Consider the following 21,163-nt stretch of genomic DNA (forward strand, 5'->3'; position numbering starts at 1 on the left):
AAAAAAACCCCTGAAAGATGATGTAAATGCAGAATTGCTGTATGGTCAAGTGGTTGCAAATAATTGTGTTTCGTTGCTCTTCCTTTATATAATACTTTCAGTAGTGATCAATATTTTCAGTAGTGCTCACAGCAACCCTGGTAGGTCGGTATGATTATCCTTGTATGGTAAATGGGCTCACTGAAAGTTATCTGATGAGTTTGTGTGTCTGAGTGCATGGAGTTGTCCATTCAAACCTTGCTTTTCTGACATTGGCTTTTAACACCTCTGTGGTGAATCACTGGCCTCAAAGATGCTTTGGCTGCAGTTCTCATCAGCCCTCACCCAATGTGGCCAGGGATAAAGGACTGTGGAAGTTACAGTCCAAAGTGCCTCTGCCTTAATACAGTGCAGAACAGACAGTAACCTCTTGGAAATATTGGTTTTTTCTCTCTCTGTCTTAAACTCAGGTCTACCAAGACCTGGTAACTTTTTTCAGCTGCATCCATCAGCATCACTCACCTTTCACAGGTTTAAATGGATGGATGACATTCCTATCAATGAAGGGACTGTATTTCCCTTTGGTATATGAAGGGGACCATGGGTTTCCATTTGTTCCTCAACTTAATACCCACCCGTCAGTTTCAGCATCTCAGCAGATGAGGGTGAATCTGTAGTGCAGAGAAAAAGCATGGATTACCCCCACCCCCACCGCCTTTGAAGTACTGTACAAGTTTTTCAAATGAAGCTTTCTTCTCTTCTTGATGTATTCTGCAATGATTGAGCAGGGTAATTAGACAGCATATTGTTCACTAAACAAAACATTTCTGTGTGACATCCTTGAATTATAGTGGTTATTAACTGACAAATCTCTTATTATTCATCTTGCTGTGTGCTTTTCAAGATTGCTGGATCAGCAAGTTTAGCAAACATCAGTGGGGCAGCGCTAATTTAGAGGAAGCGTGTCGATTTTAATTGGTTTTGTTCCGTCTCCTTGTGTCAAAAAACAATAATGCCATGTCACCCTTGAGATCAAGAGTAATTTTAAGGGTTTGCGCAATTTTCTCTTGTGTGTCACTCCCTCCTCTTTTCTTCTGTTTGTTTAGGTCTGGGGTGGGGTACTTTTGGTTCTCCAGATGTTTTGGATCACAGTTGCCTGTGTTGAGTAGAACAGATGGGAGTGGCAGCCAAACTAGAGGACAAAGCTTCTCCACCCATGTCTTATTCCATAGGTTGGCAGCTTAGGGTCCATTGACTGCATACAGCCTCCAGCATACCCACCTCTCTGTCTTTGTCTGTCTGCTTCTCTCTCTCTCTTTCTGTGACTGAAAAATCCCCTTGAGCCATTGATTGATTGATTGATTGATTGATTGATTGATTGATTGATTGATTGATTGATATGTACCACCCATCTAGTGGTTAGCCACTACTCTGGGCAGTTTGCAACAATTAAAACCTCTAGGATGCATGGGAAATGTTGTCATGTTTTGAGGACCCCTCAAACCCCCTCCCTCACTAAAAAAACATTTGGCTGCTAGACATCGGAAGTGGTCTTCATTATTGAGAGAGGGGTAAATTAAATCAATAAAATATGGTGCTTAATCAGCTGTTAATATTTGTATGCCACTTTTTAAACATGAATACACATGGAAAATAATATCTATTTTATCTTTAAACTTATTTTTATTGAAATACCGTAAATGTTTTAAGAGTTACACTATAAATACTCAACAATGCCCATTCGGGATTAATTGTTGCTTAGATAGAATATGTTGTTTTTAATTCATTAGATGGTATTTATGCCTAAAATAATAGGCATTATAAATGAAATGAAATAAATTAGGCAAATTTCTATTCATTCATTCATTCATTCATTCATTCATTCATTCATTCATCCAAATCAATTATTGAATTCACCAGCATTTATTTAAGTTGCTTATAATTAAAATTGTCAGTCCCAAATATTGATTGCAACACATGGCAGCCCAATACATGATGCTCCTCCCACTCACTGCTCAGCCATTGCCCCACTGCATCCCATACACTGAATGGTTTTGAAAAACCTCAGTTGTCTTGTACTACCTCAAAAGAAATAAACAGAGAGGATTGCGCTGTCTGGCCAAAATCCTGTTACGTAGAGTAGGCCCATTGAGTCAATAAGTGATTTAGTGAGTCAGCTGTTCCATATGTTCCATTGATTCAAATAAGCCTGCTCTACCTTGCAACATGCTATGCTAAAGTAAGTCCAGTTAAAACGGGCCCCATTTGAGTCAATAGAACTTATGAAGGCGTTGGCTTGCCAAGACCAAAGGCAAGGGATTGCTGCTTCCATTATGCTGGGTCCTCTCAAACTGGGAATTGATTATAGCTTTGGGACTTTGCCACCTTGTGCCTTAGGGTAGAAATCTTGGAGGGCTTAAAAGTGTAGACCTATTTCCTTCTCTCCTTTCCCTGTTGTTGAGCTGAACAGGTTAGAATAGATCCTCCAGGGAGGCCCAGCTGGGCATACCTGGTCATATGATTGTGTTGGAAATGTGGATACCAGGGTCCTCTGCCATTTTCTTTTCTTACATCTTTCCATAATATTAGTTGGGCAAGCCAACTCCGTGATTTCATGTCATCCTTTTGTATGAACAATATTAGTCATGCTAGGATTGTTCTTTTCCTTCATGTGTGTGCAGTCAATTCCTTCTCATGTGCAAGGATTAAAAAGCGCACAAATATTCTCCTTGCCCTTCAAGAGGGCAGGGTATTTTATAGCAGTCTTACTAAGAAAAATAAAAACAGTGAGAATGTTTTGGAGGCGTCAATTTAGCAAAATAGCACAAATGGCATTTTGGGGGAAATAATGCTTTATTACAGATAACAAAATGCACAAAATGATGCTGGCTGCTGCTCTGTTGCATGAAGTTTTAAGGATGAGAAGAATCTGCTAGGGGTTATCTCTTTTTTAAACCATTAGCCGGTCCTTCTGTGCTTGCTCTAAAATGTTGGTGTGGGTCCTTTTCTTCTCGAAGAGAAAATACACCAGCTTTATGAAGAGTGTATTTTGGAGACCTTGAGGGGGGGAAATTGTTTTCATCTGGAAGTGAGTAATCTCAGAAGGGGTGAAATTTTTTATGTAAAGTCAAGACAGCCTAAACCTATAAGAGTGAACAGTTTAGCAAGTATTGCTTCCACTCCCAATTAGGACCGCTGTTAGTTTTAAATGGTCTGGAATGAAGGTTAGTGAGAGAGACCACATTCCTTTTACAAAATCCCTCCACATTGGGTGTCTCTATCTTTCTTTTTTTAAAGCTTTAATGTTGGATTATAATAGGTGGGGGAAAAGATATCTGGGTGAGATTTTTGGAGAGCCACTCCCAAGAGATAAAAATGTGCAGGATCCATAGTTTTGAAACTATGATCTTCCTTAACTTACATTGACAGGGTTGGTAATGGTGGGCTAAAGTAACTCTTTTTTTAAATTGTCCCATGAAAGACACATCTTTTCCCCAAGAAGTAGTGGGTATTGATGGTGCTTGGCCCATCTGGAGAAATGAGGGCCAAGTCCAACATGGAAAAACCTCAGTTGCACCTTAAAACTTACCTGGGAATCCTGTGCTTTTTGGGGGGGCAGAGTGGATTTCACGATTTAAATGTTTTAAAAAATAAGATTTTTTTTACAATTTAGATTTTAAAAATCAATTTTGTGATATAAATCATGATTTAAATCGATTTTTTAAAAAATCATTGATTTTTATCCTACTTTTTTTGTCACAGAAGTTTCCCTGAGAGATAGTATGCGTCTGGTTTAGGCCTTCAGCTATGTGAGATATCAGAATAATTTCGTCTACTACCTCCAGATTTGGGCCAGAATAATTTTGATGACTTATACATACAGGCACAACAGAGCCCATCTAGTAATGTGACCGGAAACGTCTTAGTTTGTGGAACTTTGCTACAGTGAGTTATGCAATTCAATTTGAGCCCGTATAAATAAGTGGGATGCTGCCCATTGTTTGTTTGGCTGCTTTATTTTGTTTAAATTGATATTTCATAAGCTTCAGGGGACTCAACGGTGTGAGGTATAAATTATTTAACAAAAACAAATAAATGAAATATACCATCCATATTTTTTGATGCTTTACTGTAGCCGTGGGGGATAATTTCAGGTGTGCTGTGGAAAGAGTTTTAATTTTCTCCCCTCACTCTCCTGATGCATCATCTGGTATTTGCGCTTTGAGGAGTGACATACCGGTATTACACAGAAGTTTAAGAAGTTAGTTTTTTAAGATGATAGCTCCTAGATCTTTTAGCCAACCTTACTGGTTAGAAGATTCTGGGAGCCAAAATTCCAGAAAAGTAAAATTACCAAGCTCTTGATCATCAACAGTCTCCTGACACTCCCTAATAGTCTGAACCTAGGAATGGCAGGAATATTTTTTTTCATATATTATCCATGCCACTTCAGCTTGCCAAGTACATCCTCTACTGCAAGGGTATGTTGACAGCGCCTCCCTCGAAACCTTTATCTCCTTCAGCATCCTGTGTGATGATGGTGGTTTGAACAAACTTAAGGAAATGTGTGCTTATATTCACAACAACATATTATTTTCCTCACTTATTTAACACACTTTTTGAATCTAATGACACTTCTAGTAAGACATGGCATAACTTTGTCGTGCCATGAATGAAAAACTAGATAATCTTTTCATGGTAAAAAAAAAAATACTCATTGAGAACTTCACAAATTTAGCACCAAGTGAGGCATAAAATAGATGGCCCAAACTGCAGCAGCTAAAAAAAAATGGAAAAGGAGTTGTTGAACGGGGTGGGGGATGGAAGGAAGAAGAACTCTAGCCAATGGCAATAAATATTTAATCTCACTGTAAGTATGGAAATTAAAAGCTTTTGGTTTTAAAAGCAAGCCTGCTCTTTAAGTTGCAGCACTAATAAATAATGCTACCCACGATAATGCCAGAAATGTAAGGTGGCAGACATCCAGCAACCAACAAGTGGACTGCATGTCAAGTGAGTTTGATTCTCTTGACAGCACATTTCATTTATATCTTCATTAATACCTTGAGATTTCAAACACACTGCATAATCAGGGCTGCTTTGCTGGAACAAAGTCAATTTAGCTTTTGCTATTACATTTTTAGAAACAGAAACGTGTTTGAAAATGTAATTAGCAGTATTGCCTTTCACCAGTGCAGGGTCAGGTTGATGGTATCACGTCACACACGTTTCTCTTACTCTATATTATAGGGGAAATAGAACTTGACAGGGCTTAACAGTAAACTTTTCATCAAATTTACTTTTCAGTCATTAGTGATAACTTTTTAAGGACAGGAGCACAGTTTGTGACATGGGGATAGTGATGGAAAAATCTGTCAATCTCAATTCTTTCACCAGAATCCCACCCTTGTCCTGTCCCAGTTCCACATCCAGTTGTAAGATTTTTCTTTCCACCTGGAAACGTGATTATTTTTGGTGCTCATTTTCCAAAATAGACACATCTCTGTTTTGTAGAAATGTTTATGTACATGTGCAGTGTTGCACATTTCCCCCATTGGCCAAACCATTTTTAATACGCTTTTTTTTTAAATGATTCGTTTTCCTGTGCCCATTTTTCAAAGCATGCATGGTTTGGTAAGCCTTGTAAATGTGTTACAACTTTGGAAACGGTAAGCCAAGATGTGTTTCATCTTGTTGGCAGGCTTGTTATTGTTATGTGCCGTCAAGTCATAACTGACTTATAGCAACCTTAATAGGTTTTTCAGGTGAAGTTTTTAAGCACTGGTTTTACCAATTACCCACCACCACCAGAATGAGTTTTCATGACACCGCTGGGGAATCAAACCCAGGCTTCCTGAGTCCTAGTCCATTACATCACACTGGGTAATAGTGGCAGACCTGGGAGATAGGAAATAAGGTGTGTTTCAGTGAGGCAATGCAAATTCATTTCCATCTCTGCATTTGGAATCAGCATGGTGGAGCCAGCCATAACGTAACATCAGAGCACTTCAAGAAGAATCTAGTCCTTCACAGCTAGTCCCGAAACACCATTTCTATTTATGTCAACCAGTGCAATTGTTCCTATATCGGTAAAAACCATTCTATTCACTTTCCATTGAAATAGGATAAATACAGTATATGGAATTTCATCTTCTGAATTGTGCAACAAAGATACATCCCACTATCTTGTCAAATCGTTGTGGCGAACCTTACATGATGACTGACGGCATTGTGGGCAATACAATTTTGGCTACTGGTTTGTAAATATTTTGCTAACCTTGCCTGTTTGCCTATGTAGTTGAACTGACTTTTTGCCCTGGTACTGAGAAAGGGATGTGAATTTCCTTGGATCCTGTAATATTATCCTTTCCTTGCTACATTAGGGGAGTGCCTTTTGTAAGGTGCTTTCTTTCCTTCAGTAGTTTACCTCAAATGAAAAATGATAGGAGGAGTTGTCGCATGGGGTGAGGAGTCCCAAAATGTCAACGAAGGAGTGGTTTGACATTTGGTTGACTTGCTACAGATGGAACAAGAGGCTTGGGCATGTTTTGAAGACTTCCAGCACTTTAAAAGGAGGTCCATGTGATCAAATTTGACCAAAAATCAGCTTAGAACTGCTCTTAACATGTTCACATAAATAAGGGCTGTGGTGTGTTCTGTATTCCTGAGTGAGTACAGGGAAATGCACCACATGGCTGAAGAAGAACGTAATATCTCGTATATACATGTGTGTGTTTCCAGGGGGAAATGGCTGGATTGTAATATATGAAGGATGTACTTGAAAGTATCTGCACAGATTTCATGTAGAAATTTGTAAGACAAATCTTGATAAAGATGTTGAGTTGGGAGAAATATGAAAACGAAGCTGTTAGTGAACGGCATTCTCTGCTACCCGACTAGCACAAGCTAGCATAAATTGTGCAAATATGCAAAGGCTGAGAATTAAAAATAATAATTAAGGTTGACTCAACTCATACAGGTTGAAGAATTCACTTCTTTCTACTGGATAGAAGTAGGGTGTGACTTACATATAGAGTATAGTGTATAGAGTACTTAGAGATCAATCCCGTTCTCTCAAGGGAAGGTCATTGGGTAGTCTCAGAACTTGGAAAAGTTACTTTGGGGGCTACGACTCTCAGAATTCTGGCCATTCTGAGAGTCAGCATGGCCATAGATACTTGTGTTTGTTTTGTTTGTTTGTTTTTTAACAGATTCTGTGTAGTCTTTGGAGTTAACATACAAAACTGGTGCAGTATCTTTCTCCTTTGTTCTTCAAGATATTGAAATGTATATGACAACTTTCTGCCCTCTGTTAACCCTCCACTGTTCCGATCTCTGGCCTGGCAGAACGAACAGTTGCATTCACTGGAGTCAAAGTGCAGTATCTCCGTACAAAAGTTGCATTCACTGGAGATGGGTCCACTAAGTTGTGTTCCTCTGTTTTCATTCATGGCCTGGTCTACCTTCTCTTCCCCCCCCCCCCCGCCCAAAAAGCTGCTTACAGAGATTTCCATGGCTGATTAATCGCAACAGTTTGCTACATAAGAATAAAGACAAATGATTATTTAAACCTGCTTACCTACCATGACTTTCCTCCCTCGATCTGTGCTAGAGTGCCAGTTGATGAAGACAGAGAGACCTAAACCAAACACATTTATCATCCGATGCCTCCAGTGGACCACAGTAATTGAAAGGACGTTTCATGTGGAGACTCCTGAGGAGCGGTATGTTTCTGTCGGGCTTAAATACAAAAGCAAGTTGCACGAGCAGATGTAAATGTTCAGCATTATTAGAGTGCTCTCCTCAAAGTTTTTTTTAAAATTGCTTTGGGACTGTGGGCTTTGGAATGTCATCTCCCATGAAGTTCACTTTTGTCTCTAGTTGGGTGGGACTTAAGTGTTTTTGCAAGAGGCATTGATTGTGCTGTCTGTCTGTCTGTCCTAACCTGCCTTTCCCTCAGCCTGGCAGGCCCCAAACATGTTGGAGTACAGTTCACATCATCCCCAGCTAGGCATGGAAGTTGTAGTCAAGTACGTCGAGAGGGCACTAGGTTGGGGAAGGCTGATGTACATATATAGAATCATAGAAAAGTGAAGTTGGGAAGGGGCTACAAGGTCATCAAGTCCAACCCCCTGCTCAGTGCAGGAATACAATCAAAGCATACTATCTGCCAAATGATTATCTAAGTTTTCCTTGAATGCCTCCAGTGTTGGAGCACTCACCAACTCTCAAGGTACTGTAACTGGTTCCACTGACGTACTGCTCTAACAGTTAGGAAGTTTTCTTGAGATTCAACCGAAATCTGGCTTCCTTTAACTTGAGCCCATTGTTCTGTGTCCTGCACTCTGGGATGATCGAGAACAGATCCTGCCCCTCCTCTGTATGACAGCCTTTCAAATATTTTAAAAGTGCTATCATATCACCCCTCAGACTTCTTTTCTCAAGGCTAAACATGCCCCATTCTTTCCTCATAAGGCTTGGTTTCCAGCCCCCTGATCACCCTTGTCACCCTCCTCTGAACTTGTTCCAATTTGTCTGCATCCTTCTTGAAGCGTGGTGTCCAGAACTGGACACAATACTCAAGGTGAGGCTTAACCAGTGCTGAATAGAGGACTACCACCACTTGGCAGGATTTGGAAACTATACAGTACTTCTAAATAGCATTTGGCTTTTTTGTAGCCACATCGCACCGTTGGCTCTCATTTAGCTTGTGATCTACGACAATTCCAAGATCCTTCTCGCTCGTTGTTTTGCTGAGCCAGGTATCTCCCATCTTGTAACTGTGCAATTGGTTTCTTTTCAAGAACTGTTATTTGGTTTCAATTCAATTTGGCCTTGGCAAAAAAAAAAACCAATTATCTGTTGGACTACAACTGTCATCATCCCCTACAAGCAGATAGTAATGCCTCTGGCAACATTTTGCACTGCACATTATTGTTGCAGTTGCTACCAAAATCTCGTGCCTGCTGCGCTGGTGGCCGTTCTCAGTAGCTGCTACCAGTCTGGGGAGATCCGACACTCCGGCAAAAATGTTGTCTAGCTGGAAGCTATGATTTTCACTTCTCAGATGCTAGTTTGATTGGCACATTGAGTGGTATTTGATTTTTCTCCAACAATGAACTTCTCTTGAATTTCTTTTGGGGGGATTCATCAAGCTATTGCTCAATAGCATCCTTTAAGAAGTAAAACTTCTTAAAGGAAGCTTCCTAATCCCAGGTTTCCTTATTTTAATTAGTTTAGCCCAATATTGTCTCCTTTACCTGGTGGGGTCCCCTCCAGGTCTGTGGCATAGAATTGTGTTGTCTTGTTACTGTGGAACACTGTTAAGACTGGGGATATTTTCTTTTTGTTAGGGAAGAATGGACAAAAGCCATCCAAACAGTAGCAGACAGCCTTAAGAAACAAGAAGAAGAAATAATGGACTTTAGATCTGGCTCCCCCAGTGATAATTCGGGTGCTGAAGAAATGGAAATTTCTATGACAAAGCCAAAACACAAAGTAGTAAGTATTAGGTTAGAACTGATTCCTTCTTTCCCCTTCTTAAGTGTTAATGCCCCAATTTAGTGCCCTCCAGAGGTATTGTTCTATGACAGCTGGCATGACTTACGACTGGTCAGAGTTACTATCCTCCATGGGCAAGATGACCCTAGACAACTAGGCCCTGTGGTCTTCCCCAATGAGCTTATACTTAGGTTCTCATAATCTCATACAACTTTTATTCATATCCTTCGATTGTGCTATAAACCCTGTGTAGAGCTCTTCAGCAAGGGGTTAAGCCTTACTATTGGTGTGTTGTGGGAAATAACTGGCAATAGTTCTAACTGTCTTTCCAAGGTATTAGTCATCTACTAAGTACACATGTTTTTGGAAACTGTATCCCATAACTTTTTAACCCTACTGTGTCTTCCACAGACGATGAACGAATTTGAGTATCTTAAGCTTCTGGGGAAAGGTACTTTCGGGAAGGTCATCTTGGTGAAGGAAAAAGCAACTGGGCGCTATTATGCTATGAAAATTCTGAAGAAGGAAGTAATTGTTGCCAAGGTAAGGCATGTTTATCTCCTCCTGGCTCTGGCTCCTGTTTGTTTGAAAGTAGGATGGGAAGGGGTGCAGTAGACGCCTGGTGATATAAGGTGAAGGAAATTTGTAGTAAGCTCATGGTCTTTTTTAGTTGATTGGATAAGTCAACTGTTGTGGTGCTTGAATAAGCCTTAGGTTCACAAGGTCCTTTCTGTCCTATATATTTTCTGCCAGAAGTTGGGAGTTCAGTTTCTCACGGTTCCTCCTGGAAGTAGAGCCAGGCTGCGTGGCCTTGGGCAAGCTGGACAACCCCAGGGCACCCCTAGAAGAAGAAGGGAGTGGTGACCACTTCTGAATAGTCTTTACTTAGAAGACCGTGGAAAGGGTCACCATAAGTCAGAATTGATTTGATAGCACACATAGAAATCTCTCTCTCTCTCTCTCTCTCTCTCTCTCTCTCTCTCTCTGTGTGTGTGTGTGTGTGTGTGTGTGTGTGTGTCTCATCGAGCATGACTCACAGTGCTTTGAGCTTTGGGAGGAGCCTTCTTTGGTGATGTGGCTATTCTCCGCGGCATTATCTTGTTTTGTCTAGAGTTGGCCAAATCCTCACCTAACATCCCTTAGGTCACCAGTTCAAGACCCATTGCAGGATTGTACCTGCCATTTTTTATTTTGTTCTTTAAACTAATTGTTATTGAGAAGAGGACCCAAAGTAATAAAGTTACTTTGGATTTTAAATGTTCCGTTTATTAATAACATGACTGGTTGGTTTATGAATCTACTCAGAATTGTAGGACTCCAGTTGCTGTTTACGTATGACCTTCTGTTTTGTATTGCAGGACGAAGTGGCGCATACCCTGACAGAAAACCGTGTTTTGCAGAACTCCAGGCATCCTTTTCTAACGGTAGGCACTCTGAAGTGGGGCTCTTTTGTTGTTCCAGGTCAGGTACAGAGTCTGATTTTCAAGTTGAAGAGTAAGGAATCAAAGTGCTTGATTTTTCCTGTTGGAACAACAGTACTTTAAGCCACTTATGCAGCTCATACTCTTGACATGCTGTACTACCATCCTACATAGTGCAATGCTGAATTGTGTAATTCACTACCATGAGATATTAGGAATGGCTGTTCACTTGCATGGCTTTAAAATAACATTAGGCAGATTCATAGATAACAAGGCTGCTGGTGGTTACTAGTCATAATAACCATGTCCAGAGATGGAAAGAGATACTGTTTTTAGACTACATTTCCCAGAATGCTGCAGGAAGCCTGGCTGGTAGCTATGCTGGCTGAGTGGTTCTGCTACCGTATTTTTCCGTTTATAAGACGCCCCGCCTCCTTTTCTAACTCAAAAAATAAGAAAACGTAGCTTTGAGGATTCAGCCTCTGGGTTCAGAACGCTTGGACATTACGAGTCCCCGTTGCATCTGAGCCTGCAGGCTCCACCTCCAATGAGATGTATTCCAGTTGGTTTGTTCAGCATTAGCTGATATTGGTTGCATAAGGCTCGTGACTGGAGGAAGCTAAGTCTCCTGACTATAGGCAGCTAAGCCTCATGATTGAAGGAAGCCTGTTTACAGAAGCAAAGTACTGTACAGGCCATTTTGTTCTTTCTTCAGCTTCCGTGTATAGGACGCTCCTCAATTCTTAGTGTAATGATTTTAGGAAAAAGTAGTGTCTTATACAAAAATCCAAAATATTTTAGGAAAAATATGGTAGTTTTTAAAAGTATTTTTTTTTCCTTTTCCATGAGTGATTTCTGATGTTGGAGTCATTATGTTTCTCAGGACACCACTGAATTTTAATTTTAGGGATCTGTATACTTTGTTCTTCCTCTTGAATGATTCTTTGTGTTTTTCTCTCTCTTTGCCTGAGTGCAGTTCCTTAGTTCCTGTGCCTTCCAGTCTAGTACTTAATTACAAGGTTGTTTTATAGAGGTTGCATTTTACTTGTATTTTTCAGGAAATATCAATAGCTTGTAACATATTCTGGCTTCCATCTACTTTTCTGAAAGTTTTTCTGATACCAGGTTTCAAAAATCATTAACATGTGTCCATTATCTCCCACCCTCATCAATCATCCTTCCTGAGTTTCAAATAATTTATTTAGGTGGTTTTTTAAATGTAATATTCTGCCTGTCATTCACATTTGAAAAGTCCCTGGCTTCTTAAAAGGCATATTCATATCTGCCTGACCAATTCTGGGATTGTCTGTTGCATCAAATCCCAATTTCTGAAGAAAGATGGGATATAAATCAGATATAATAAATAAATAAAATGATATATTAGATTGAATGATGCTGGGATTAAATGCCAACTCATTGACCTCAAAGAGGCCTTCACTTCTTCATTCTTAGGAAGTGACCGTAATAAAGCTCATTCATTCATTCTCATTCTTCGGTTTGTGTTTGCAAGATGGGAATCACAGTGGTTAATTAAAATGATAATGAAGAAATAGGAGAAATAGTATTTTTTTTTTTACATTAAAGGGTCATAAAGATATAATTAAAAGAATCTGGATGTTTTGTGATCAGTAACAACTAGTGGATTCAGGGTGGATTTGATTTCTTTTAATGAGATTTTTTATTTAAATAGAGAATCATTTTTTTTATTCTGATCATGATTTAAATCCATTTTTTTAAATGTTGATTTTTATCCACTGTGACTGGATTTCTAATAAGAGTTTCCAGAGCTGGAGGGGAAAATAAAATCTCATTATGGATTTTGAATACAGCACCGTCCCCTTCACGGATTGTTGCCTTGTCATGGCAAAGGGGCTTGAGTAATTCAGAGAAGCTATGGGCTATGCGATGCAGGGACACCCAAGACGGACAGGTCATAGCGGAGAGTTCTGACTAAACCCGATCCACCTGGAGCAGGAACTGGCAAACCACTCCAGTATCTTTCCTAAGAAAACTCCATGAACAGAAACAAAAGGCTGAAAGATACAACGCTGGAAGATGAGCCCCTCAGGTCGGAAGGCGTCCAACATGCTACTGAGGAAGAGTGGAGGACAAGGACAAGTAGCTCCAGAGCTAATGAAGTGGTTGGGCCAAAGCCGAAAGGACGCTCAGCTGTGGACAGACCTGGAAGTGAAAGGAAAGTCCGATGTTGCAAAGAAAAATACTGCATAAGGACCTGGAATGTAAGATTTTTGAACCTTGGGAAGCTGGAGGTGGTCAAACAGGAGATGGCAAGAATAAACATTGACATCCTGGGCGTCGGTGAACTAAAATGGACAGGAATGGGTGAATTCAATTCAGATGATTATCATGTCTACTATTGTGGGCAAGAATCCCGTAGAAAGAATGGAGTAGTCCTCATAGTCAACAAAAGAGTTGGAAAAGCTGTACAGTGGTGCCTCGTATAACGAGTGCCCCGTTTAACGACGAATTCGCATAGCGATGGCAAAAATGCCATCGCTTTTGCGATCGTATAACGAAGGTGCCTATGGGGAAAAATCGCTTTGCAATGTTTTCCCCATAGGCACCATTTTCCCCCAGCTGAGCTGCGGGAGCCTCCAAAGGAGCGCTCCCGCCACTCAGCTGGGGGAAAATGCCTGCAGTGGCCTTCAAAGGACCCTTCCGAAGGGTCCTTTTGAGGCCACCGCGGGGGGAGGGTGGGGGGATCCGATGCGTGTTAGGCATCCTGGGCTCGGATCCCACCTGCTGCCAGTTACCCAGCCTTGAGTAACCGGCGGCGGGTAGGATACGAGCCCGGGATGCCTGAAAGGCATCCGGATCCCCCCGCTCTCCCCCCCTCCCCCCGCGGCTTGGATCCGACCGGCGGGGGCTTCGGGATCCCCCCTCCACCCTGTCCCCTTCGCTGGCAGCCACCCCTCGCTGCTTTCCCCAGCCTGGATCGGGCTCCTGGGAGTCCGATCTCGGCTAGGAAAGGGAGCTCGGGGCGGCGGGGACAGGGAGGAGGGGTCCCGAAGGCTTCGGGATCCCCCCTCCACCCTGTCCCCTTCGCTGGCAGCCACCCCTCGCTGCTTTCCCCAGCCTGGATCGGGCTCCTGGGAGTCCGATCTCGGCTAGGAAAGGGAGCTCGTGGCGGCGGGGACAGGGAGGAGGGGTCCCGAAGGCTTCGGGATCCCCCCTCCACCCTGTCCCCTTCGCTGGCAGCCACCCCTCGCTGCTTTCCCCAGCCTGGATCGGGCTCCTGGGAGTCCTATCTCGGCTAGGAAAGGGAGCTCGAGGCGGCGGGGACAGGGAGGAGGGGTCCCGAAGGCTTCGGGATCCCCCCTCCACCCTGTCCCCTTCGCTGGCAGCCACCCCTCGCTGCTTTCCCCAGCCTGGATCGGGCTCCTGGGAGTCCGATCTCGGCTAGGAAAGGGAGCTCGGGGTGGCGGGGACAGGGAGGAGGGGTCCCGAAGGCTTCCAGGCTTTTGCCTGGAAGCCTTCGGGATCCCCCACCTACCCTGTCCCTGCCAGTTTTTAGTCCATTGGAACGCATTAACCAGGTTTTAATGCGTTTCAATGGGCTTTTTAATTTCGCTTTACGATGTTTCCGTATAGCGACGTTAATCCTGGAACGGATTAACGTCGCTATACGGGGCACCACTGTACTGGGATACAATCTCAAAAATGATAGAATGATTTCAATACAAATCCAAGGTAGACCTTTCAACATCATAGTAATCTAAGTTTATGCACTGACCACCGATGCTGAAGAGGCTGAAATTGACCAATTCTGTCAAGACTTACAACACCTTCCAGAACTGACACCAAAGAAAGATGTTCTTGTCATTATAGGGGACTTGAATGCTAAAGTAGGGAATCAAGAGATAAAAGGAACAACAGGTAGGTTTGGCCTAGGATTTCAAAATAAAACAGGGGAAAGGCAGTTTTGTCAAGAGAACAAGCAGAATTAAAATTGCCGGAAAAATATCAACAACCTCAGATATGCAGATGATACCACTCTGATGGCAGAAAGTGAGGAGGAATTAAAGAACCTCTTAATGAGGGTGAAAGAGGAGAGTGCAAAAAATGGTCTGAAGCTCAACATCAAAAAAACTAAGAGCATGGCCACTGGTCCCATCACCTGGCAAATAGAAGAGGAAGATATGGAGATAGTGACAGATTTACTTTCTTGGGCTCCAGGATCACTGCAGATGGAGACAGCAGCCACAAAATTAAAAGACGCCTGCTTCTTGGGAGGAAAGTGGTGACAAACCTAGACAGCATCTTAAAAAGCAGAGACATTGCCTTGCCAACAAAGGTCCGCATAGTCAAAGCTATGGTTTTCCCTGTAGTGATGTATGGAAGTGAGAGCTGGACCATAAAGAAGGCTGACCGCCAAAGAATTGATGCTTTTGAATTGTGGTGCTGGAGGAGGCTCTTGAGAGTCCCATGGACTGCAAGGAGAACAAACCTATCCATTCTAAAGGAAATCAACCCTGAATGCTCACTGGAAGGACAGATCCTGAAGTGGAGGCTCCAATACTTTGGCCATCTCATGAGAAGAGAAGGCTCCCTGGAAAAGGCCCTGATGTTGGTAAAGTGTGAAGGCGAGAGGAGAAGGGGACGACAGAGGACGAGATGGTTGGACAGTGTCATCGAAGCAACCAACATGAATTTGACCCAACTCTGGGAGGCAGTGGGAGATAGGAGGGCCTGGCGTGCTTTGGTCCATGGGGTCACAAAGAGTCAGACACGACTTAACAAGTAAACAACAACAACCTTGTAAAATCCATTATTACTTTTGGTTATTTTTTATGATTTTATTTAAAGCCAAAGCTGAGGCTCTGAAGCTCGAGCTGTGACTTCAGGACTGCAGCCTAAGCAAAACAAGATGGAGGAGGGTGTGTCCTGACAAGCTGGTGGTTCTCCTGATGTAGGAATTTGTGCCTGACATTGGAAATCACTGGGGTGGAGGGAGGAGAAAAAGGAACGAGAGAGAGAGAGGGAGAAACCCCTCCTCCCCACCCCCCATTTCCTTGCACATGTTGTGTTTTTGATTTGAGTGTGCATTTATATTGACTAAATGTCTTGACTGGCCAGTTGCTGTCTGCAGAACTGCGACAAAAAGCCAAGCCAGGATTGTTATCCATGGATAGGAAGAACAAGCTTAGAGAACTAACAGAGGAGGGCTACTTTCTATTGACTCAGAGCACTGGTCCACCTAGCCCAGTATTGCCAGCTTTGACTGGCAGCTGCCCTTCTCCAGGGTTTCAGGCAGGACTCTTTTGCTATCTCTACCTGTACATTCCTGGTATTCCCCTGATGGTTCCTATCCAGGTAACTAACCAGAACCAACCCGGCTTTGCTTTCCAAAGTCAGGTGAGATGAATTAGATGGTATTTGACTTGCTTTTGCTGCATCCCATAGTATTGAAAATGTCCACCTTTCCTGGTCTGAACTGCGGCTCCTCATTTTGGCAGAAGCCGTACCCACATCCTGGAACCTAATCCTCTGAATCCCTTGTGGTCCGTGTCCATCCTAATGAGTGTGCCGAGCTGTGTACCTGAATCTTCTGCCTTATAACCTTGAGGACTTACGCAGTCAGTCCTTCACTGACTCACTTGTCCTGTGTTTCATATCCAACCTACCACATCTCAGTCTCTGGATGCTTCCCACTGCTTCAGTTCAGGTGTATCTGTGCCTGTGTTGATGTAGTCCGCTAAGCAGATAAGAGTTTGAAGTTGTTGAGTAGATGAAGATGTAAGAGGAATTATCCTTAGATTGCAAGAGTGGAAACTCCATGGGAGTTAGCTATCATATACAGCAGCGGCCCCCAACCTTGGGCCTCCAGATGTTCTTGGACTACAACTCCCAGAAGCCTTCACCACCACCTCTGCTGGCCAGGATTTCTGGGAGTTGAAGTCCAAGAACATCTGGAGGCCCAAGGTTGGGGACCACTGATATACAGTACACTGCATTCCAATTGGTGCAGCCCACAGTAGTTTGGGGGCAAGAATTTGGCCCTCAGCCTACCAACATTGCTCACCCTCAGCCTTGCGTTTCTGGAGGTGCTGCCAAACAACACCAGATATAACTCTCTTTGGACAGTAGGGCTTCTCTCGGCTCACATCCCGTTGAATGTGACTTGCGGCTCTCCTCTTGGAAAGCCGTTATCTGCTTCTCATCAAGCCTGAAAAGCGTGAGCAGCATCTTAATGAGCTTCTTCTGAGTGTAAACTTCCACCAGCATAATAATGTGGGATCGCACCAATTTCACAAGCATTGCCCATGATGCAAGCAGAAGGCAGCACTTCATCTGGAGACCACCACTGAATTTCCTTGTAACCTGTGATGCATGAGATTAAATCTGTGACTTCGTATCCCACATTTTTGTGCCCTTCTTCACCAAGATGAGGTCCTCCTTTTCCATCAGACAGTCTTCTGCACCTTGACACTTTTCAGATGTGTTGGAATACCGCTCTCATACTGCCCAGCCTTAGAACAGCTTGCTGTCCAGGGATAATGGGCTTTGTAGTAAGCAGGGTTCCCTGGGGATTTTCCCCACAGTAGTGGAAGATACCTGGACAGCACCGGTAATCAGAGTTTTGCAGTATAACATATAGAGGTTTTCTGTAGGGACCAAGAGATTTTTCAGTGCATATATCAGTATGGAAAGGGTCCTCTCAAGTGTTTTTAAGCTGGTGAGGTAGGAGGCTAGGGTTGGTTTACCCCTCATTCCTCAGCAATGACATGGCAATGAGGGCCATCAAATTCCTGTATTGTAATGATGTCACTCTGAATACTCTGATTTAACAAATGTGTGCAAACTACAAAACTCCTCCCTCTTTTCTATCTGCCTATTTTGCAGGCCTTGAAGTATTCGTTTCAGACACATGACCGTTTGTGCTTTGTTATGGAGTATGCCAATGGAGGAGAGGTAAGGATCGTGTTTCCCTCTGTCATATACAAGTACTCTTATGGATCTCTGGTGTTTGTGCCCTGCTTTAGTAGGTTGGGAAGTCTTCAAAGTTGGTCATAGCAAGCCTCCCAAGAAGAAGAGGGCATCAGTGGTAAAAGTGCATGTTTTGCCTATAAAAGGAACTGCTTTCTGTCCCTGGCATTTCTAGTTTAAGGGATCTGTAGGGCTGAGAAGAATGGGAGCCCCTAGAAGTCTGCTGTGATCATAGTGGACAAGAAGAGCTGGAATCTAGTCCAGCAAGTGACTTCATGGTGTAAGATGATGTCAGGGGATTGGCGAGTCCCTGCAGTAATTATCCTCATTTGCCCTCAGGTCAGTTCTGACATTTCACAGTTTTCCAGTTAGAGAATACACAGCAGTGGTTTACCATTCCCTTTTTCTGGCTGTGTGTATGTGTACACCTTGAGACTGTGCAGCTTGCCCAAGGCCACACAGGCTGGCTTTCCTTTCTGGAAGCACAGTACGGAATCATACTCCCAATCTCTGGCTCTGCAGCCAGAGACCTAAACCATTTTCTAATCCAGCCAGCTCATGAGTCTCCATAAGGGTAACTTTCGGTTTTGAAAAAAATGATGTTTCTGGATGTTAGATGTTCAAAGGGGCTGAGACCTATTTAAAGGTAAATCATTGTTCCAGGAATGGGAATTTACTCCTTTCCCAGAGAAACAGAGGGCTGAGAGAGGAACGGGGGTTCCAGAAACAGACAGGAGGAGAGATTTGCTTATCCCTCTGTGGACCAATGTTTTTGTGATTTATTTTGTGTGTATCTTGAGTATGCTGCGTTATGGAAAGTTGTCTTGTCCCAGTTGAACCACTTGCCTCTACGGCTTGCAGTTACAGTGTCAGGGTTTGAACCTCGGGCTCTCTGCACATGTATCGCATGTTTCCCCCCCACTGAGCTCTTAAGAGATTTGTAAGATAAACCGCAGTGGTGTTCAAAATAAAGCTAATAGGTTGCTTACCATTTCAGCTCTTCTTCCACCTGTCAAGAGAACGTGTGTTTTCCGAAGATCGTGCCCGGTTCTACGGAGCTGAGATTGTATCAGCACTGGACTATCTACATTCGGAGAAGAATGTGGTTTATAGAGATTTAAAGGTATGTCGATGGAAGATGACAAGCTTGGGACATCCGTGGTCTGATCATCTCCTGAGCCATTTCAGAGCAAATTGAGGTGCTGATGGAGCTTTAAAGTCTTTTCTGCCAAGCTGTTGGGAAGAAACTTCACAGGAGGACATTCCTGCACTTTGGATTCTACTTATGATTTTAATCTTCGCATTCTCCAACCTGGTGCTTTTTAGATGAATTGAGCCATTGCTCCAGGAATCCTGTGGTATGCTGGAAGTTATGGCTCAGCATATCTGGAAGACTGTTTTGCAAGGTGCAGCCTGGCTGCTTTTGAAACCAAAATGAGGGGTTGATTTCCCACCAGAGGTTATGGATTTGTCTTTATTTAAGAAGCACACACAGAGAGAGGTGTATATGTGTGGGAGGGACTGTTGTGTGTGTAGATACATAGATATAGGCACAATGGGTTGTGCCCATGCAGAGACTTATCTGACCACTGCTGACTTGCATATGTTAATTTTGATGTGTTTATATATGTAGGCACAGAAACCTAAATTAACATGTGCAACCTAAATTAACATGTGCAGATCAGCAGTGGCCAGTTTAATTTTCACATGGATAGCAACCCATTGTAGCAGAGGTGGGCAACAATGCACCACCAGAAAACAGTGGGAAAGGGTCCTCAAGATACCCCTACTGAAATAGAGAGAGCGGGGAGAAGAAATCAGATGTCCTTCTGAAAACGGCCATTTCTCCTATTTCTATTGCCACAGTATAACCAGTGGTGGGAGCTGGGGGCAAACCTTTGGCTCAGCAAACCTCCTTTAGAAAGCCCAGTAATCTCAGAAAGGTTTCCTTGATGGGGAGCCCTTTCGTTGTGTTGGAATACCCCTCCCCCCCGGTCTTCCCAAACCATTGTGCAGCTTGGCAATGATGGGAGGTGGAACCCCAACCAGATGTAAGACGCCATATTGCAGAAGGCTGATTTCCATGTAAGCAGCTTCGTTTGCTTTGTAGAAAGTGAGGGCGTTCAGCTACCCTTACAGGGCAACAAAAAGTACCAACACTCACCTCTTCCACCCAGCACAGATTGTCGGTGTGAGTGGCAGGGATACACTTTGACCGTACCTTGATTGGTTATGGCCAACAGCCTTTTAAACTAGTGGTTTACATTACTAAGAATGTTGATGCTACGTGTTTTGAAGGAGTTTAACTTTTCTGGGGCTGTGAAACTGGGTGAACGGTTCCTCTTAAAAATCTTAAAAATATGTTCTGTTCTTTCAGTCTCAGAACGCCCCATAGGTACAACATAGGATGATCTTCCAGCCTGCCTGTCTGACAAGGCTCCTTGAAGCGGTTTATGACATATAAAATATTGTGCACCTCCTGAAGGTTCAAAACCGCTTCTGAAGCTTGCTGGCACTAGGAAGTTACTGATACTTGTCAGAAAAAAATGTTACAATCCTAATGCAAAGGCGCCAAGAAGGGGGGTGATATTGGTATGTATTTTGCAAAGAGCATTAAGAATACGGCATTGCACATCTCAAAATTAATCTTTTTCTTTAATTTATTTTAGTTGGAAAACTTGATGCTGGATAAAGACGGGCACATAAAAATTACAGACTTCGGGTTATGCAAAGAAGGGATCAAGGACGGAGCGACGATGAAGACCTTCTGCGGCACGCCGGAATACCTTGCGCCAGAGGTATGTTGTCTTCGCCCTCCTTGTTTTTCTCAATAATTCACAGTTATTTTGTTTTATTGCATAGGAGAGAAACATTTTCATGATTTTGTTCGTGTGGTATGGAGAGCTTGTTTTGCCTGCATCTGCAACGGTGTTACTGATTTCTCCGGAAGTGGACAAGAACCATTCACTTCTATGGGAGAAAAGAAAGGGATGCAAGGGATCAACCTGCGAATTTTATCTGCCCTTGGTTTATCTTTATGTTCAAGAACCTTTCTTAGCTCTGTCCCTGTCTGAAGTTTCCCTGTTTTGAAGCCAATGGAAACCACTGAAAATCAAGCTTACTCTTACTGAGTACTCTATGATCCTCATTTATATAGGCTGTGAAGGCTTAAAAACTGGCGGATTGGTTAAAATCTCTCCAAACAGGGATTCTAGGGAGGTGGAATAACACTCTGTGTCTGCCCCAGGAAATGAACAAGATGTATTCTTAATGCCGTATCATTCAGAGTTGTTGTTTTCGTACCTTAGACACGG

The 21,163-nt window shown here is 42.9% G+C and overlaps 1 protein-coding gene across 3 annotated transcripts in view; it reads left to right on the forward strand.

The window, feature by feature from the left end:
* The window catches only part of AKT1 (AKT serine/threonine kinase 1), a 139,936-nt gene that overhangs the window by 99,982 nt on the left and 18,791 nt on the right, over window positions 1–21,163 (forward strand). For all 3 annotated transcript variants that reach the window (XM_072986752.2, XM_072986751.2, XM_072986750.2), the window contains exons 4-10: window positions 7,592–7,703; window positions 9,333–9,480; window positions 9,892–10,023; window positions 10,839–10,904; window positions 17,766–17,834; window positions 18,847–18,972; window positions 20,519–20,647. In XM_072986752.2, coding sequence (XP_072842853.1) covers window positions 7,592–7,703; window positions 9,333–9,480; window positions 9,892–10,023; window positions 10,839–10,904; window positions 17,766–17,834; window positions 18,847–18,972; window positions 20,519–20,647 — 782 coding nt within the window. The remainder of the gene's footprint in view (window positions 1–7,591; window positions 7,704–9,332; window positions 9,481–9,891; window positions 10,024–10,838; window positions 10,905–17,765; window positions 17,835–18,846; window positions 18,973–20,518; window positions 20,648–21,163) is intronic.

This window comes from Pogona vitticeps, chromosome 1 (assembly GCF_051106095.1).
Source record: "Pogona vitticeps strain Pit_001003342236 chromosome 1, PviZW2.1, whole genome shotgun sequence".
In the NCBI taxonomy this organism is placed as follows: Eukaryota; Metazoa; Chordata; class Lepidosauria; order Squamata; family Agamidae; genus Pogona; species Pogona vitticeps.